This window comes from Phoxinus phoxinus, assembly GCF_949152265.1.
Source record: "Phoxinus phoxinus genome assembly, chromosome: 14".
NCBI classification, from domain to species: Eukaryota; Metazoa; Chordata; class Actinopteri; order Cypriniformes; family Leuciscidae; genus Phoxinus; species Phoxinus phoxinus.
Window position 1 is genome coordinate 24813121 of NC_136889.1, and position 20132 is coordinate 24833252.

Genomic DNA, 20132 nt, shown 5'->3' on the forward strand with positions numbered 1-20132 from the left:
ATAGCTGTCAAGGACAAGGCTTTGCTTCGGAAAGAAGACCTGTTAAACTACGTTTATGGTCTTAGCAGACTCTTAACACATTCCTGTTGGCCCACATGATGTTGCAGTCCATTAAATGCTGTTTGCTGTCTTAATATGCACAAAAGCTGTTATTACACTCTCAGAAAATTTTACCTTAATGTGTCATCTTTCTTTTTAAGTCTGCATTACATGTGATCATGGTAACTGTGATTTAGATTAGAACATTGTACAAGATTGTTCTTGTCCACTAATCAGCTACCAGTTGGTCATATCAGCTTAGAAGGATAATTCACCCCAAAATTAATATTCTTTCATCATTTACTCGCCCTCATGTCATTCCAATTGTTGTGACTGTAAGATATTTTAAGAATGTCTCTGTGTTTTAGTTTTTGGTCCATACAGTGGTACCTTTTCACCAACAGTGAAACATCACAAATCTAGTACAGTTTTACATATTTTCATCTTTTTAGAAATGTATTTATAATGTTTTGAATACAATGGCAGTAGGCGTGACGGTAAATTGCACATTATTCTTTCGTCTGACTGCTTTAATCAATCTCTTGATATGTTTTCCTCTTCTGGAAAGTCGTGGAAATGCTATTGTTTTGTTTTTGTTATTGGAGCAAATGGTAATACAAAAGTTGTAATTGCTGTCATCTTCTGTTCACTATAGTTTACCCAACTGATGACTGTTTCTGAGAACCCCAGAAATGTAAAAAAAAACTTCCAAATGTCATTGGAACACGATTTCGAGGCAATAAACGGTCCTGGGGGCTCAAAACTCTAGCGGCACACCTGCGGATATTCTTCAAAATATCTTCTTTTGTGCTCTGCAGAAGACATAAAGTCATACAGTCTTCTAGGTATAACATGAGGTTGAGTAAATTATTTAATTTTTTGGGTGAACTATTCATTTAAGGTTCAGCTGCATTGTGACTTGTTGACCAACTCATAATGACCAACTCCAATACCAGCTTTGCCAGGATAGGAGACCAGGGGCCTGTACCATGATTGTAGTTGAACAAACTCAAGGTTACAGGATTAGTTTAGAGTCGACAAAACCAATCCAAGCAGGCTTTTGTTGGTACCACATATACTACATAATTTGTTCATGTAACTTCAACTTGGAATGAAGTCAATTTAAGTGATCCATCTAATAAAGTCATCTCAACGTAAATTTTCATATGGCTCCATGATATGATTCAGGCATTCAATTTCATATATTCATTCATCCAATTCAATTTCATGTAGTGTGTCACACAACTTGACTGTATTTGCTACCTTACTTTTTGCTGGCAATAGCACCCAATAGCATATTAAAGGCTAAGCATTAAATAATCCTTTATGCACAGCCTAAGCAAATGCTCCTCTCTTCTTCACAATGGTAACCTTCTAAAAATTCCAACATATTTGAACATTAAACCCTATTACACACTATTAAGTCTCCCCCTTTTCTCATCTTGAGAGATCACAACCATAGCGCATCTCACAGGAACACTTAACCGTCCTTGAGTCTCAATGTCCATCCATCCTAAACAGTGAGTGAGATTAAAATAAGTGTGTCCCAAAGTATAGTATGTTGAAAAGAGTATGCCAGAAGTCCCCGGATGGTCTACTATTTCCGGTGGATTTTCGAAGTGTGAATCCGTGCTCACTAAACTGGCTAATATTGCCCACAACAACACAATCCATTGCGCTTTGGAATTACAAACTCGAGTAAAAAGTGTTACAAAACATGGGGGATGTGCGCGAGCGACGGTGAGAGGTTTAGATAAAGGTTTGAGTTACTAATCAAAGTTTAACCAAAAAAAAAAAAAAAATCATATTTAATGTTATCCATGTTATATTCCATCTGCATTAACAATGTGGACTTTTATAAAGATCCGTTAGGCCATTAACGTGCTACTGCATTTCTCTCTGATACGGTAGGAAATTAAATGAAATGTAGATGATTTTATCTTTGACAAGATGATTGACAGGCCAGTTTACTGTGACAGGATGCGACTGTGCAACTGTTAATGACGCAATTGTATGATGTGATAATATGTTCTAAAGCTTGTCTACTCTTCTACACTCAAAAGTGACTTTTTCTTCAAAGAGTATACTTTTAGGGCGTAGTATAAGTAGGCAAATTGAGACTCAGCATGTGTGTTTTCATTACTGAATGATTCAGCGTTTCGAAGCGGTTGAGTCAAAGATTCAATGACCCATTCATAAACAACTGCCTCATTCCTGAACGAATCAGCCGTTTGAAAGAATCGTTTAAATAAAAGACTCAATGACTCACTCATTAAGACGGTCACCTGCCGCCACCTACTGGTGGTTTAGTTTCGTGTTTAAAAGTATCATTCTTTCCAACATTTCTTATTTGTATAAAAAAATATTTAAAACAATCACATAACATTATTTAATGCGGTTAGGGTTAGGGTTAGGGTTTGGGTTAGGCTTTTTTGATGAACTGAGAAATAAAATTTTCCTTGAGCTTTTGACATGTAAGAGGTCATCATACTATAAGAATATCCTGTAAGTTTCAGAAGTGAAAACTTCCTTGATAGTCCAATGAAAGCTTTTATTGACACCAGGCACAGCGAATGACAGGTTTTTCAAAGTGGGGATCTATGACGTCAAAGGGTATCAAACACCTTCTCCGCAGAAGAAGATCAACGCCTACTTCAACACCGCCTGTTTAGCTTTAGCCCCACCCACCGACTCAGTACATGAAACTCATTATAATATGCAAAACTGTTATCCAATCATAGCAGTGGGCGTTTACTTCCCAGTCTTCAATGCGGCACGCCCATAGCCTAAAAAACGAGCGTTTCAGGAGCTAGGTACAAAACCAGGGTAGAAACTAGCCTATTACTTTTTAATTTTGATGTTTTTGAATGTAAAAACCAAGCAAACGTCATAAGTTGACCTCAGACAACAATATAATTCTTTTTTTTAAAAGCCAGTTCATGACCCCTTTAATGTAGAGCCCCTGACAACCAAGGGTAATGCTAAAATATGGCCATCTTTATCAAAGCCACTATGACAAGCCTGCAACCTTTAGCCAAAAAAACGTAATAGCTAATGCTAATGCTGTTTGCTAGCTAATCCTCAACATGTTTTACGCTAAACAGTACTTTTGTTGGGAACTATTTGTAGATTTTACTATGATAAAAAGGTTATTTTATAAGAGAAAGCAGAGGAGGGAATGTTGCAACAGCTACGATTCATTTACGGCATTACCATAGTATTTAATAATATTGTATATTGTCTAAACAGTAAAAGTTTTTTCTTTCTTTGGCTTTCAGGTTTTACCAGTTATGATAATACTTGAATTGTAAAGACTATTATAACTGCATGTATAGCCTACATATGACGCTGATATTACTGTATGCATAGTTAATTAGGACAAAATTAATTATTTTAATTTGTTTAATTAAAATAAAACGTGTTGTGTCAACTGCTGTATGCCTAGATGATGATATAATGCTTTTTAATGAATGATGGTAAAAAAAAATAAAAAATTTAATGAATTAAATACTTTTATATAGAATTTAAATGTATTAAATACAATAAATTTAGTGTAATTAGTGTAATTTAGTGTAATTAGTGTAATCTTAAATGTATTTTTTTGTGCCCTGCATTGACTAGTACTTTGCAGCTAATAGAGATATTCCCACTTTTTCCGCATTAAAGCACACTCCACAAACAATGCAGTCCTACTGTACCTTTATGAGCGATATAACACCAAATAGAACATGTTTAGCCGTTACACTTTCTCCAATGTTAATAGATACAGACCCTCTCATCTCCCTAACATTAGACCATCTCTGTCTTTATATCTAAACAAACACCATAGCATTGAAACAAGACAAATGTATATTGTATATGTACTCTCACACTTTATTTGCTTCTGTTTTAGAACAGGGCCAGAATTCGTGACCAGTGTCATGTTTATTCAACAAACATAAAACAAACACAACATAACTGGTTATTCACATGAGCATGTTTAAGCTAAAGGATTTATACTTTCATAATGCAAAATACGATGTGATTATCGCAGTTGGCCCACCTTTACTCTGCCCTGTCCCATCTGTGAGCCATCGCTCTCCTTCTCTCCTCCTTTCAAGCAACGTCCTTCTCCCTGGGCCAGCTCAAGGCTTAGCTACATCTCTCAACTATACAAGAGTTTGGTGGCCCGCACCGTGGCCGGTCATCAGATGGGCACCCCCTTCCTTGGTGTTTCGTCCCGGGAGCGTCCTGGATCTACCCCTGCTGACCACCACGCAACTTTTTGCGTGGTGTTTTTAGTCCTTCAACAGGTTGGCTTTGCCACCGCACCTCCCACTGTATCCAAATCCAATTAGATGCTGTTTCCTCCTGTTCAGTGACATTGCCTATCAGCTGTTTCCTGGCCATCCCTTCAATCCCCTGGAATCCAAGGGTTCCCCAGAGCAACTGTCCAGCAAAACCTCTTTAGCCGACCTCTACTGGTAGATTAAAGGGCCTTCCATCCTTTTTGCTGGCTCTCGAGGATCAGGCTTTGATATTTTTTGTGCCTCCTCCATCCTCACTTTTCCCAGGGTACGTTTAACTCTATGAGCCCCACCTGCTTGATACCTCTAGACCAGAGGACAATATCTGGTCTGAGGCTAGTGTGTGCCATCTCCTCTGGGAATTTGAGCTGCTTCTTCAGGTCTGCCCGCATCTCCCAGTCAGTTGCTGAGGCCAGGACCTCCGGCCTTCCTGCTGCAGTGTTCTCTCCTGTCCCGACGAAATGGATAAAGTGGTGCCCGTCTGAGTTGTTTACCCTTCTTTCTTGCCTGTTACACACCATCCGCCAACCGAGACAGGATCTTATCATGACGCCACCGGAATTTCCCGTCTGCCAAGCTTGACCGGGATGCTGAAGAACATGCTCAAGATTGGCTGGCTTTCCTGACAGCGTACAGCTGGGGCTCTCTCGGCCAAATATGGAGGTTTGATGGAGTAGGCAGGACATCGTAGACAGAACACATCAAGAACTTTATCCAACGTCCTTCCATGGTCCAGATGTCCTGCCACGTCAGGGCCCTTTCTACGCCCTCCCACCTTTTCCAGCTGCCCTGTTTTTTAATGGCAACAGTCTTGGCATGCCGGGTTTCCTCCTCTGCTTTACGGACCTCCCTCTGCACCATGCATTTGGGTCAGCTTTTTTCCAGCTCGTTCTGGTGGAGAAACCCAGTCCAAGCCTGCCCAGAGCTACTGTCTCAACGATGCCAGCATGATGCAGTCGATCCTCAGCCTCCATCAGTGCTCTGCTGGGTTGGACTGGGTTACTCCACCAGAACAAGCTAGAAATATTCTTCAAAATATCTTCTTTTGTTTTCAGCTGAAGAAATTAATTAATTCATTTAATATGCTACTCCACATAGGAAAAACATGCCAACTAGTTACTGACCTGATGCAGACACATGAAGCGGACTGATATCTTCTTGGTCTGTAGCGGTTTACGTGAAACGGGGCAGTCTGAAATCTGCCCCTGCAGTTCCATTTTTCACCACAGATTTACATTGGATATGTGTGGGGCGCTGTAGAGCTGGGGAGAGCTCAGAGACCAGCTGCCCTGCCTGGTATCCTAAACATTCCTGCCGAATCCATGCGCTACATTTTAATAGACCTATATCCTGCCCACTTTAGGACTTCTAAAGTCTAGAAAATCTTTGTTGCAGAATGCTGAAGACATTTACAATTTATTATTAATTCAGATGTTTGTTTCAATCTCTGTTACCTTAAATTATACGCTCTGCCCCACCTACCCTAACAGATAAGGCGCAGCTAAAAAAAAAAAAAATGCAATAAGCTTAGTAGCTTTCTCGATAGCCTTCAGTAAATTAACTTGTCTTAAGAAAATGATTCATAAAACATAAATGTAGTATCAGTTGACCGACCATGTTTCAGTTTTTTTCACTGACACAGACGGAATTTGTTTTTGTGTCAATCAAAGCAAATCTTTGGGAATGGAAGATAGGATACTGAGAGACAAATAAAGAGAGAAGGTGGTGGAGATGACTGAGAGAGGAAGAGCCCTTAATGGGAGAGATTTTCTTTTCTACAGTGGAAATCAATTTAACAACAACAACACAAACATGTAACATAAATAGGCCTATATCGCCATAATAGTATTATTGAATAAATATATTTGTAGGCTAACACTTCTGAGACGCATTCCAAGAATGCAGCGACATTTCACCAGTATAACTAACAATAAACATAGCCTAAAGGCTAAAGCCTCCCAGCAGTGTAGATCATTCATTTGCAGTAGCCTAACAGGTTTTAAGAATCTGTTGTCTGCTTGACAAATATTTTGTATGCCTATAGGCTACTGACATGGATTTAAAGCTGTTATTCATTTTTTTTTTTCATCCAATTAAAATGCAAATATGGAGACAAGAGACATTACAATGTTCTAAATTCCCTATAGCTATGTCGTTAAAATTATAAAATAAAATGTTTGAATGATGCCTGAATGATGTTCAGTTGAAACAAATATAATTTGTTTCATTTAAAATGAAATCCAAATGTCAAAAAGTGTGGGAAATGGGAACTCTAGCCTATGTGAAATTGAATGTGATTTACCACGTTCGGTGGAAGTGCAACTGAAGGAAATGTGAATAAAAGCAGCCATAAAGAGGAATACTAATGTTTTAACTTTTATTGAGTTATTAACGGGGATGATCAATATTCTGCAGTCCCTGAAATGGGCAAAGCCTTTTAATGTTTGTTTGCACATGCTCAGTGAGTTTGTCGTTGACAGTCTGCAGTCACTCCTCTGGTGTCGGCGGAGCGCGGTCACAGAGACGCAGGCGTCGGGATGTCAACGCGGCTCTCCTTCTCTCAGTACCGCGTGGAGGCGGAGGTCGAGCGCTGCCGGGCGGACTGTCACTGGGACAAAATACCGTCTTTAGTGGAGCAGCTCACTGCCGCGCGCCTGCATGACGATGGTAAGTGCGCGTGCCACCGTAGAATAGAAGAGAGCCAGCAGTGATGAGTGTGTCTTGTTCCGCATGAACTTTGCACCTTTCTGTTAAACTCTGCCCATGTTTACCAGTGTGCTCTGATATCAGTCACAGAAACTCACATTCACTCTTTTAGACGTCTGTTTTTGTGTTTAGATTTGATTTGTCAGTACACTTTTTAATTTGAGAGAGAGAGAGAGAGAGAGAGAGAGAGAGAGAGAGAGAGAGAGAGAGAGAGAGAGAGACTGTGTGTATAACGCCAGTTACTCATGTGAATCAGAGATGTAAATGCATTGCTTGCACACACCCTTTAGTTAATAGCCTACAGGTACAGTAGAAGCTGCTTGACTTAAAGGGATAGTAGGCTATCATAAGTTACTCCACCACTCATCCAAACCTCTATTATTATTTATTTATTTTTCTGTGTGTACTCACACTGACATTTATTTAACAGTAAGCTGTTAATTTTCAATGATTGTTGGCTATTTCTGGTGACATAAATCACATAGGCTGTCAATGAAAGTGCAGATAGTGAAACTCACTTGATACAATTACTTAAGGGTATACACTGAATTTGATGTTGTATTTATCCACCGTTATATTGATGTACTGTATAGTATCAGGCTATAAATACTTTCCCAGACACACTATTGGCATTGCCCTTTGACCCAGATGTACTTTGACCATGATCTTTTGAAGATCATGTAACAACAACCTTGAAAATAATTCACTCTGGTGTTGGTAAAGGGATAGATCACCCAAAACTGTTATTATGAAGAATGAAATATATTTTGAAGAATGTCCGTAACCAAACAGTTGATGGACCCCATTGACTTTTTTTCCATATTATGAAAGTCAACTATTTGGTTACCCATATTATTCAAAATACATTCTTTTGTTTTCAGACGAATAAATACATTCATACAGTTTTGAACCAACTTAAGGGTGAGTAAATGATGACATAATTTTCATTTTTGGTTGAACTATCCCTTTAAACAAGTAGCCAACAATTTAATTCTAAGAAACAAATTTCTCTGTACCTGGACCACTTGCACTTTAAAAGAACTGCCTGACTCACACTTGTTGCAGTTTATTTAGACAGTTTCCTCGGATCCCGTGGCATTATGGGATAGCAGAGTGTAGGGATAGCCCAGTTAATGCAGTTCATCATCTGAGTATTGTTCGCTTACAGTGTCATGAACTAATTTGATGCGCTTCTTTTTGCACCATCAATAAGATATTTGTTTTTGAAAGAAATTAATAAATGTAATCATCAAGGACACGTTAAATTTATCAAAAGTGAGAGACTCAGAGAGAATAAAAGGGATGTTATTAAATTGTTACAAAAGATTTCTGTTACTGCTGTTCTTTTGAACTTTCCATTCAAGATTCCTGGGAAAAGTTTCACAGTTTCCACAAAAAAAATTAAGCAGGACAACTGTTTTTAACATTGATAATAATATTAAATGTTTTTAAATAAGCATATTAGAATGATTTCTGAAGGATCATGTGACACTGAAGACCGGAGTAATGAAAATTCAGCTTCACTATCACACGAATAAATTACGTTTTGAAAAATTATAAAATAGAAACAATTGATTTTAATTCTATTAATATTTCACAATATAACTTTGACTAAATTTGTGTTTTACAGTAGAAACATTATAAATGTAAATAGTTTTAGTTTTAAACAGTCCTCTCCCTTGCTCAATTTCACAAAGGTAAGCATGGTAAAAAGTAAACATACTGCTTAAACTGCCATGTTCATTGTTAAATCAACAGCAGTAATCTAGAAGTTAACACATGGCACTCCCAGGAGGTGTGTGAGTGTGTCTGTCCACCACTGTCCAAATCAGATCTCTGACCCAGCGACGCCTTGTTTCGCCACCGCAAACACCCTGTGGGGAAACAAACTCAGTCTGTAAAAGGTGGCCACAGAACATATTTTGTTTACTTTACTTTACAAAGTGATATACTGTAGTTACTTCATATTTTGTTGAGGAACATGTCATACCTAAACTTGACATATAACACAAGTCTGGATTCCGTGGGGAGTGAGAGATTGAACCAAACAGGAAACACCTCATCCACAGTGTTTATACAAAAAAAGCATGAAGGCAAAGGGAATATTTTTGAAGCACCTCCTTGTAGGACTTTATATGTCATCTAAAACAAACACGTGTGACTCTAAACCTGATCAGAATGCAGCTGTAGATTAGCATGAAATCTAGACGTGTTTATCAGCGAATGCCATTCTGTTGCGATAAAGTCCAATGTTGGATGAAAAATGACATAAAAATGAAATAATTACTCAACAAAACCCTGTTCTAGACGTGATGCTGGTGAGGATTTTCCCCTTAAAAGAAGTCAAAGAAGATACACTACCATAATCAGCAAACAGCAAGCATGTTCTAGTAGGGGTGTGACGATGATACACTTAGCTCACGAGACGAGACAACACACGATATTGGGTTCACAAGAACAAGACGAGATGGTATTTTCAAAGCCGCACATTCTCCTCAAAACATTGGATTCATTCGCGCTGTGCCATGCCGAGGCACAACCCACGTACCCAAGTTGATAATTCCGCGAGTGACTGCAATAGCAGATTTCGAACAGAGATGGCGACAAAGAGGAAAAGCTACGGACTGCAGCTTTAATAAACACTATATTTAATTAAGAAATCTTCAATGACAAAATATGACTGCAAAAAAATTATTTTATTGGCTTGAAAGTCAAAAAATGCTAAACAATGCAGGAGCATTTTACTTATCAACTAATACTTTAACTAATAGGGCTGTCACTAACAATTATATTGGTAATAGAGTAATTGGTCAATTATTTTGACAATTAGTTGAGTAATAATATTTTTCGTGTTAATAAAAATAGACCGAAGGGAATGCGATAACGCTTTCAAAACATGTGTAAAAAAAAATGTGTACTTTAAAATCTGTTTCAAAGTTTGCGATCTCAGGCCACCAAAACATGGTGTAAATGAACAGCCATTAAAATTTTCAGTGGAAAACAGTGTCGTGAAAACAGCCCCTAAGTTAATAACTAATGATTTTTACAATGGAAATTAATCAATGAAAAACTTACTTAAGCTGGTGGACAATGACTTTCTTTTTGAGCTGCTGTACAACCAAAACAATATTTGTTGCATTAATTGTTTATTATTACTATAAAGCTGCTTTGAAACAGTCTGTATTGTAAAAAAAGCTATATAAATGAAGGTGACTTGACTTGAATACCCTTTAAAATGACTTAAAATACATATATTATAACAATGAGGCAATACTAATTGGTTTACATACATACATACTAGGGCTGTTAAACGATAAATCCAAAATAAAAGTTTGTGTTTACATAATAATCGTTTAACAGCCCTAATACATACGTAAAGTATCAAAAACAAGTCATTTTATGGTTTTATTGAACAACACTGTTAAAAAACATAATGTAATATACATAATATTATAAACAATCAACCTATGTACAATATATATTATTATATATACCTGCAGACAACGACAACTTGGTGTGATTGTTGACACAACAAATGGTGATTGTTGTTGTTACACTTTACAGCATGATCAAATCCTTGCTTAATATTAGCCAAACAACATTTAATTCAAGTGTGCACTTAATCTTTAATATTTGGCCACTTGTTTATGATAGAAATGCTACAGCCACTGTGATTTCTTCAACAAGAACATGTGGACATCAAAACATGCAAACTCAGGCCGAGGGTTTAAACTTTTATTTTGAAATCGCAATGAACAACAGTTTGGATATTTAGAAACAAACTGATGTATTCTCATGTGTTAGTGTAGATTTATAAATGATAGAACTACCGGTATGTAATGGTATATTATGATTTTTATATGGTTTTTAATATATCCTGGACCATTAGAAAACGATCTAATATTGCGGTTCACGGATTCTCGTGGCACAATATCTCTATGTTCTAGTCTTTCTTCTTCAACCTTTGCCCAGATTCTCCCTCTGTCTGTAGATGATTACAGGACGCTGCTGCTGGCTGAAGCTCTGTTGGAGGAATGTCTGCTGGAGAACACGACCCTGCTGAAGAACTCTACGCCTCTGACTGAACATTCACAGCCGAAACTAGCCCGGGCCAAAGCTCACCTCGACGGCATCCTTTGCAGAGGACTCCTGGAGGTCTGGCACGGCACCTTCACAAGTCTCTCTGTTTCTCAACTCTATCATCCGTTAAGCATCTCTGAGAAAGAGAAGAAAGGGTTTATGGATATCAGAAGAACTTTTGGCAATTCAGTTCAGTATTTTGAACCACTAAAATTACATCAGTTATTCATTGAACAACTATCGAACCGATAGGGATCTGCAAAACAAGGCTGCTACAGTTTTGGTTAAAACTTCACTTTTCCTTTTTTGCAATTATTATTATCAGCTGGTGTTTTGCAGATTTTTAGTGGATGTCAAGTCTAGTCACCTTTATTTATATAATGCTTTATACAATACTGATTGTTTCAAAGCAGCTTCACAGTGATAAACAGGAAAATAACAATCAATGATGCTAACTTTGTCAAATATGAGACAAAGCAGCTATACAGGGGACGACGGGGGCATTAGTAAGTTGAAGTCAGTTTAGTGTTGATTCAATTCAGTTCAATAACAAAGTTCATCAATTATAAAGTGAGTTCAATTCAGCTCTTAAGCAGCTTTACAGAAGACAATAGTGTCATTTTACGTCTCGATTCAGTTGATGTTGAATAATTTCAGTTTGAAGAGTAACTGTCGCCAAAATTGAACCTAGGCTCTTTTTGTTAATCTACCCGAGTCAAACATTCATGTAAAAGCATAATTAGAAAGGAAACGCCACTTTTAAGTTTGACCGTATTTTCGTCTTAGCTCAAAATGCCTTTTGAATGGGAGTGCTAGGGGCGCTACAATGATAGCATCAAAATCGCTATTTTTAAAACACTAAGGAGGCTCGACACAACATGAAACTGAGCTTGAAGTATCACCAGGGGCTCTAAACATAAACTCAAGCTTTGACAACATTGTTTGTGTACACAAAGTTTACTAAAAAGAAAGGTTTTGTACGACTCACTTTATCAGTTAGTGTTTCCAGTGGCTGGAATTTTGTCAGTCAAAAGTAGTCGATCTTCGAATGCAACGTAATGAACTGACTCCATATGAGGAAATGTCATGAACTTGTAATTCCAATGAAAAACATGATAACGTAGACACTTAGAATTTATATGGAAACAAGCTTTAGGAGCTTTCCATCTTTACTCTCCTCATGTTACGTTGCATTCGGAGATCAACTACTTTTGACTGACAAAATTCCAGCCACCGGAAACACTAAAAAGTGAGTCGTACAAAACCTCTCTTTTTAGTAAACTTTGTGTACACAAACAATGTTGTCAATGCTCGAGTTCATGTTTAGAGCCTCTGGTGATACTTCAAGCACAGTTTCATGTTGTGTCGAGCCTCCTTAGTGTTTTAAAAATAGCGATTTTGATGCAATCATTGTAGTGCCCCTAGCACTCCCACTCAAAAGGTATTTTGACCGAAAACGAAAATACGGTCAAACTTAAAAGTGGAGTTTCCTTTATAATTATGCTTTTACACAAAAGTTTGACTCGGGTAAATTAACAATTAAGAGCCTAGGTTCATTTTTGGCGACAGTTACTCTTTAATGCTGCAATATGTCTGGGTTACAAATTTTATGAAATGATGAAATGAAATTGAATCAGTCATAAAGCAGCTCTGCAGAAAACACTGGTTTCATGTATGAAGTCAGTTCTCCTCAAGTTCACACAGGTGTCTTAGCAGAGTAATTAATGCTGCATAGTTTGATATTTTATCATGTAATGCAATGATATTTATATTTGGTGAGATTTAGTTTTCATTTTTGGTCCTTGTTAGAAGAAAAAGAATATGGATGCAAAGTCCCTGTAGTGCTCGCATGACTTCTATACATTTTGTTTAGATTGTCAGTAGGGCTGGACAATTAATCGAAATAAAACCTAAATTGCGATATGGCTAAGTGCGATTATCAAATCGCAAAGGCTGCGATTTGATTAAATAAATATTCACGCTGTGTGTTTCAGAGTGAAATGCGGCCCTCTGTTCATTTCCTCAGGAGCAGTATGGTTTGGTTCACAGGAAATGCTGCTCCACATGAACACATATCTGCATCTGCTTTCAATTTGGGGCTTGCTTTAACATGCATTTGGGAATGCAACATGCGCCAACTACTGTATCTTCACATTCTTTTAATGAGATGCACTTCTCAACAAAAGAGAAGCTATAAGGGCTCCCTGTGGTTTTCCGTCAAAAAAAAAGTTGTGTGGGTAACACTTTACAAGTGTTTACATTTTTACATTTAGTTTACACTTTACATTTAGTTAAATACCTTAGTTAACATGAACTAAGAATGAGCAATACTTCTTCAAGTCAAGGCAGATCAATATTATTGTTGAATATTAAATTAAATGTGAAACTTCAGCATTTATTAATCTTAGCTAATGTTAATTTCAACATTTGCTTATACGTTATTAAAATCAAAGGTTGTATTTGTTAACATTAGTTAATGCACTGTGAACTAACATGAAGAAACAATGAACAGCTCTATTTTTATTAACTAACATTAACAAAGATTGATAAATACTGTAACAAATGTATTGCTCATTGTTAGTTCATGTATTAATTAATGTTAACTAATTAACCTTATTGTATAGTGTTACCGTTTTGTGGTTTAACATTAAGACAGCCTTAAATATTAGTATTGCAATTTTACAGTTGTAATGTAAAAATAAAATTATTATTATATTATTTAAAAAAATTTTTTACAATTAAATATTACAGTAATATTTGTTATTTAGTTTTTATTTATTTAACAGTAGTAGTAATGCAATAATAATAATTATTATTATTATTTTTGTAACCATATTGATATATCACAACAATATGTTGGCCAAATTGTGCAGCCATACAAACAAGCAAAGCAAGCCTAATTTAATTTTTTTAATCGCATTTTAAATTGCATTCAAACTATATATTAGAACTAGGGCTGTCAAAAGATTAATCGCGATTAATCGCATCTAAAATAAAAGTTTGTGTTTGCATCATATATGTGTGTGTACTGTGTATAATTATTTATATATATAAAAACACACACAATCATGTATATATTTAAGAAAAAGTAGATATATTTATATATAAAATATTTATATATAATATAAATTATATAAATGTATATACAGTATATAAATTCAAATATTTCTTAAATATATACATGAATGTGTGTGTATTTATACATAATAATTATACACAGTACACACACATATATTATACAAACACAAACTTGTATTTTGGATGCGATTAATCGCGATTAATCTTTTGACAGCCCTAATTAGAACAAATTGCAACTTACCCCTTAATTGTGCAGCCCTAATCGTCAGTGTGATTTCTTCCCCTGTAGCCACACTACCTGAATGAAGCTCTGCTACTGCTGGCTAAAGTGCACTACGTGCAGGGACGTTACAGGGACGCCCAGGGCATGTGTGCCAGAGCGGGTGTCGATGACTTCACCCGCCACGAGCAGCCTGTCTACCAACTTCGCATGCTGGCAGAGGCCTTCGTCATCAAAGGTACGAGTAATTGAGAAATCACTAATAGCTCATTAATCCTTCCTCATTATTGTGTAATTAAGTTATGACAAGGCAATTAACATAGTCTACATTTTCAACTAATTATATGTGCTATGTAGCTTCCTGTAACACTGACGCAACCTCTTTAAAATACGGCAATACTAATCTTGTGAAAAGTGTGTCCTCTGAGATTTCATGAGGTGTGGTGGAAGTTAATTGGGAGAAATAAATTACACTTATTCCATGAGTGACTTTCAGTCCAATATATACTAAATTTAAAAGCAGATGTTAGACTGCTAGAGCAATTTAAATACAAGATTTATGTATTTATAGAGTTATTAAGTAATTTCCATTGCTCCATTTCATTGAGTATTTGCCTCAGGCATGCTTTTATTGGATTCATACCCAAGCTAAAGTGTGCAGTGAAAGAAAAGTCTGCATTGCATTCACAGTGTGCAGTTTGTGTGTGGGCAGGCGTATGTCTTTTCTTACATTCATATCCTTAGATAGAATGTAACCAAGGAGGAACGGTTTACGTCATTGTCTACAGGGAAGCTTATATCTATATTTAGTTATCATTTAAATAAGGGGTTTTCCAACATGCCACTCACCCTGTGTTTGTGTAATGTCCATTATTTTCTCATTTTCCATTATTTTCTCATACAGTACATTCTCTCACACTACTTATACTTACAAAAAAAGTATATTTAACACCTGACAACATCAGTACCATGATACTCCCAGTCAGAGTAAGGAACACATATCAAGTATTTTAGAATGTTTTATGGTAGATTATTGTTCATGTCATAAATGTGAACGTAAAAAGGTCATGCTTAACTATGATCAATTATGTAATGTTGGTATTATACTTTACTAAATAATATTTTAGAAACAAAAGTTGTAAGTACAACAACTTGTTATTTTTAAACTTTTAAATCTAAATAGTTGTTATATATATCGCTGCATCAATGGGAAGAGAATTACAATAATATAAATGTTCCAAGTGCCCAATCAAATGGAACACTAATCACCATAAAAGTTCATTTTAGGAAAATCAACATCAATTTATGAAGTCAGCTTATGCGATATTCTCTCAAAATTGTTAGTTGTATTGACAATTGAACATTTAAGATGACTTTAGGAAATCAGTGAGTGCAAATAGAGAAAAATAACTGCAGAATTGGAGGAAATTAGTGAAAAGTCTAAGAATTGACTCGCCTTAACTCGCCTCTTTTTTGCTTGATAAAATAGTATTCAAACAAATCAATTCATCTTAACTTGGGTTTTCTGAGTAAAAAAGGCATAGCATGTGAATATTACAGATTACTAGATTTGAACAATTAAGACTGTATTGAGTAAAGTTAACTAAAAAGTGCTAGTTAGAATAACTGCTGCTTTTTACATGGACCCCGTCATCTGTACCCACTCTACATGTTCACTCTCAAACACATATTTTCAGACAGTATAGGCTGGGAAAGTGTAATATTAGCTTATCTTGCGTAGGAAGCAGAACCCTCCCAGAATCGGTCCCTCGAGAGACTCGGCAGGCAGAGCTTGTGACAGCCGTTCCGCTCTGACAGACCAATAGTGATATATAGCCTAATTATAATGACAATAATGAGCCCGGATTACATTCATTTACTGCTGTCTGTTTACTAATAGATTAACTAATGAAGGACATTCTTCACCATCTTTATAGACATTTAACACTATCTATCGATCTATCTATATGTTGCAGTTCCTTGTTTAGTTTTGTTTATATACATATCAAAGCCAGTTTCACTTGCATTAGGCACTTGATGAGTCTTAATTTTAGTCCCTGTCTACAAATCTTCTCTTCTGATTTGTACAAATGTGGAACTGTTCTTAAGAGTAGTGGTGTGGTAAATCTGTCCTGGTTGTGTAGTTCCTCGTTTTCTGTTCTCCTCTGTGCACTTCCTCATATATGTATGGAACTAGTGACTTCTGGGAAATTCGATGTGGGCAACGGTCTCTTTAAATCTGAGATGGCAAAGCATGTCAGCCACAGTCGTTGGTTGTTTGCTATATTCTGAAAATGGTCTGTTCAACAGGACTTCCTCCCTGTTGTCTAGGAGATTCATAGATTTGTTTGTTTATGACTATTTTCTGCATCTTGCCCTGCCGAAGCACTGGATGAGACCGACTAATTAAATGATAAAGTCCCACTAATGTCATTTAAAAAGACCCGTTCGTTTGAAAAACTATTTGCGCACTTGTGTTTTTCTCAATTATAAGGATTAACTGGCACATATTGATTAAGAATTGACACTGTAGCAAACAGAGATTATTTCTTGTTCCGCATGTCTAATTAAGTCTTATTAGCTGCACTGTAATTGGAGATGTGATGCATTGCTAAATTTATTTTGCATGTCTTGGCTTCTTTGTCGAACTATATTTCATTCTCTCTTACAGTCATTGTCCATAATGACTATAAAGTGAATCTTAACCTAATTGTTCTCCATGAATGTCCAGGTTTGTCTTTGGACCATCAGTCAATGTCAGGTGCTTCCCGTGTTAGACTGTCTGAGAGAGAGGAAGAATGCCTGACCTGTTACCTCATGGCCTGTGATGCTGGCCTTTTATATCTGCAAGAGCTTGACAAGGTCTGTGCGTGCGAAGTCTCACACAGAATGTGTTTTTCTCTCACTGTGTGTCTTCACTGCATTTTAAGTATCTCAAGTTTGAGTGATTCAAATAAAAAAAAGACATTCAACTTTTACAAGCACTGACTTTTTCCTTATCGGGATCGAGGTGTCTCGCATTTCTAAATACAAGAACATGTTCTGTGTGTACGCAGATTCAGTAACTTAGAATATAGACCTTATATATACTGTAGAACATTGTGTTTTTGCATTTTGTGTTTATTTGTAAGCTAACATTACATCTCACAGCGTATGTGTCCTCTTCACCAGACTGTTTGCACACCAAGTTCCAAGACCGCTAAAGGCAGTTCATCAGTCCTTCATTTTGATTTAGACCCGGGCTTCTTCCTGCAGGCGGCTCTTCAGAGCGCATACCTGTCGCTGCTGAGGAAAGGGTGAGCTCGCATGTTACTGATCTCAGACTCTTTACCCACAATTTCATATCAAGCACTCATGTTGCTATGTACACACAGAATTCACAGCACAGCTTCACTTAATCCATTAATGAACTCCACTTGAATATATGACCGGGACTGTGTAAACACGCCGCTGGTATTCTTGTGTCGGCATGACTTGTGTGTGGTGTGGATGTGCCAGTAATGTCCAGCAGGTGTCAGTGTTTTAACACAGGTTAAACAAACGTCAGTCACGCTGATATCGGCTTTGTTTGAAATGGCATCCTAGCATGCTAAAACTTAAAAATATTAGGGCTGTCAACTTAAATTAACAGATCATAAAATTGACATTGACAAATATGAAATGTCATTATTTTTTCAGTTCAGGAAAGAAAACAAAATAACAAGTTGTGTTAGTTTGTGTGTACGATATGAAACATGTGTGCACATAAAACTGAATTGTCAGCATCAATATTCTAGTCTTCAGTGTCACAGGATCCTTCAGAAATCATTATAATATGCAAATATGTGTGTGTTTGTACACTTTTATGTTAGTTGCGATTAATCACGATCTATCGATTTGACATAACTAATATATATATATATATATATATATATATATATATATATATATATATATAGATACATCTGTCTTTCTAATGTATAATTAACATAGTCAAATGTAGATGAAATAATGTCCATCAGTCTTATCTTCTCCTTCTGTTACATGTTTACTTTCTTTCATCATCTTATCAATCATGTTGTCCTCCCACAATCACTTCTGCCTGTGTGTGTTAGTCACTTGGCTCAGGGTACACACCAGCTGCGGCGGGTCATGAGGGCCGTGGAGAGTCGGGGGTCGCAGAGTTTTCGTAAGGTGAGATCTGAGTAAATGAGATTTTTGCTGCTCACTTACACACAGCAGGTGTCAGTGTTTTTTTGTGTTGTTTAGACAGTAGCGCGCCGGCTTGCAGAAGTATTGCTGGGTTCAGTGTGTGAGGATGCGTACTGGGATCCACTGTCTCCTCCACCACCCGGCTGGCTGAAGAAGGAAGGAGTCACACACCCCAAAGATGCCATCTACCCCTCGTCCAGACCACCACAGCGCTACAACACTGAGGGGTCAGACTCTCTTTCCTTTCACATTCTCTGTCTGATATTCTACTCACTTTTTTCCTGTAAACATTATTTAAAGCATAATCATAATCAAAGCATAATCAGTAAATAAAAGCAGAACAAAATAAAATTAGTTTGATGACAAAGTTTGATGACAAACTTTAATGTTGGCTTGACAAAGCCCTGTCTGAAATGAAAAAATACATTTTAAAAGCTTGAAGTGTGAAGGTTTACTCAGAGAAGTCGAAAACAGTCAGACAGACCAATACAAACTCATTTAGACCATATTAGACTTTTTATTAGACATACTTCCAATGATATACTACTTCATATTAGTCTATTCTGCTAAGACTGCTAAGAAACCACATGACAAGCGTTCAAAAAACACTAAGGTTACACACACTGTAAAGATTTAGGAGTGACAACCGCATTTAAATATTGGAGTGAATCCCTTAAATTTTCATTCTGTGAATGTACGGAACACAACTTTCGAAATTGCCATGATTGACACCGTGGTGACCATAGCAACGTTCTGCCGTCTTGCATGTTTGGGATCTGCTATTTTTTACTAAAATAATATTACAGCAACCAAATAATTTTTATGTTTGGCAATTTTAACGAAACCATGTTTATGCCGTTATTAAACTGGGCAGGGGTCGTGATATTTATTTCACTGTAAAGCTTTTGGATTTAACAGAACATAAGATATTTGTTCTGTTCAGTACAAATATTTTATCTTCTGTTAAATCCAAAAGCTTTACAGTGAAATAAATATCACGATATACAACCTTTCTGGAAAATTGGCATAGACCAAGGTTGGTTTGAAGGTGTTTACCACCAAGTTTACCACTTTTCCAGAAAGGTTGTACTGTATATTGTGGCCTCGGCTGAGAGTTGCTGACCTCTTCCTGGGTTTTGTTAACATGCTTTATCTTACTTTAATATGTAGTATTGCACAAAAAAAATGCATGTTGGTATAGCCTATGTTTTAACACATTGTTAGCATGTTTCCAGAATGTTTAAGCAAATTGCTAGCATGTTTCTTACATGTTTTAGCATGTTGCTTGCATGGTTTAACGCATTTTCGAGCATTTTGAACGTTTTCATGTTGCTGACATGTTTTCATGACGTTGCTAAGATGTTTCTAGCATGTTTTAACTTATTGCAAACATGATTTAGGATTTGAGAGCCTGTTTCTAGCCTGTTTAACAAATTGCTAACATGATTTAGTATTATTTCTAGCATGTTTCTAACATGAGTTATCATGTTGCTAAAATTGTTACCCTGTCCAATAAGCAAGTAGCTAGGCTT

At 36.7% G+C, this 20132-nt stretch overlaps 1 protein-coding gene across 3 annotated transcripts in view; it reads left to right on the forward strand.

Moving 5' to 3' along the window:
* Positions 1-20132, forward strand: part of ttc7a (tetratricopeptide repeat domain 7A) — a 63659-nt gene that overhangs the window by 1393 nt on the left and 42134 nt on the right. For 2 of the 3 annotated variants that reach the window (XR_013800203.1, XM_079635274.1), the window contains exons 2-8: positions 6806-6992; positions 11023-11186; positions 14479-14647; positions 17141-17271; positions 17581-17705; positions 18504-18582; positions 18658-18827. Coding sequence is in view for 2 of the 3 variants with exons in the window: in XM_079635274.1 (XP_079491400.1) it covers positions 6806-6992; positions 11023-11186; positions 14479-14647; positions 17141-17271; positions 17581-17705; positions 18504-18582; positions 18658-18827 (1025 nt within the window). In the remaining variant the exon portion in view is untranslated. Of the gene's footprint in view, positions 1-6805; positions 6993-11003; positions 11187-14478; positions 14648-17140; positions 17272-17580; positions 17706-18503; positions 18583-18657; positions 18828-20132 lie in introns of those variants that run through there. The other variant, XM_079635275.1, reaches the window with a different exon arrangement.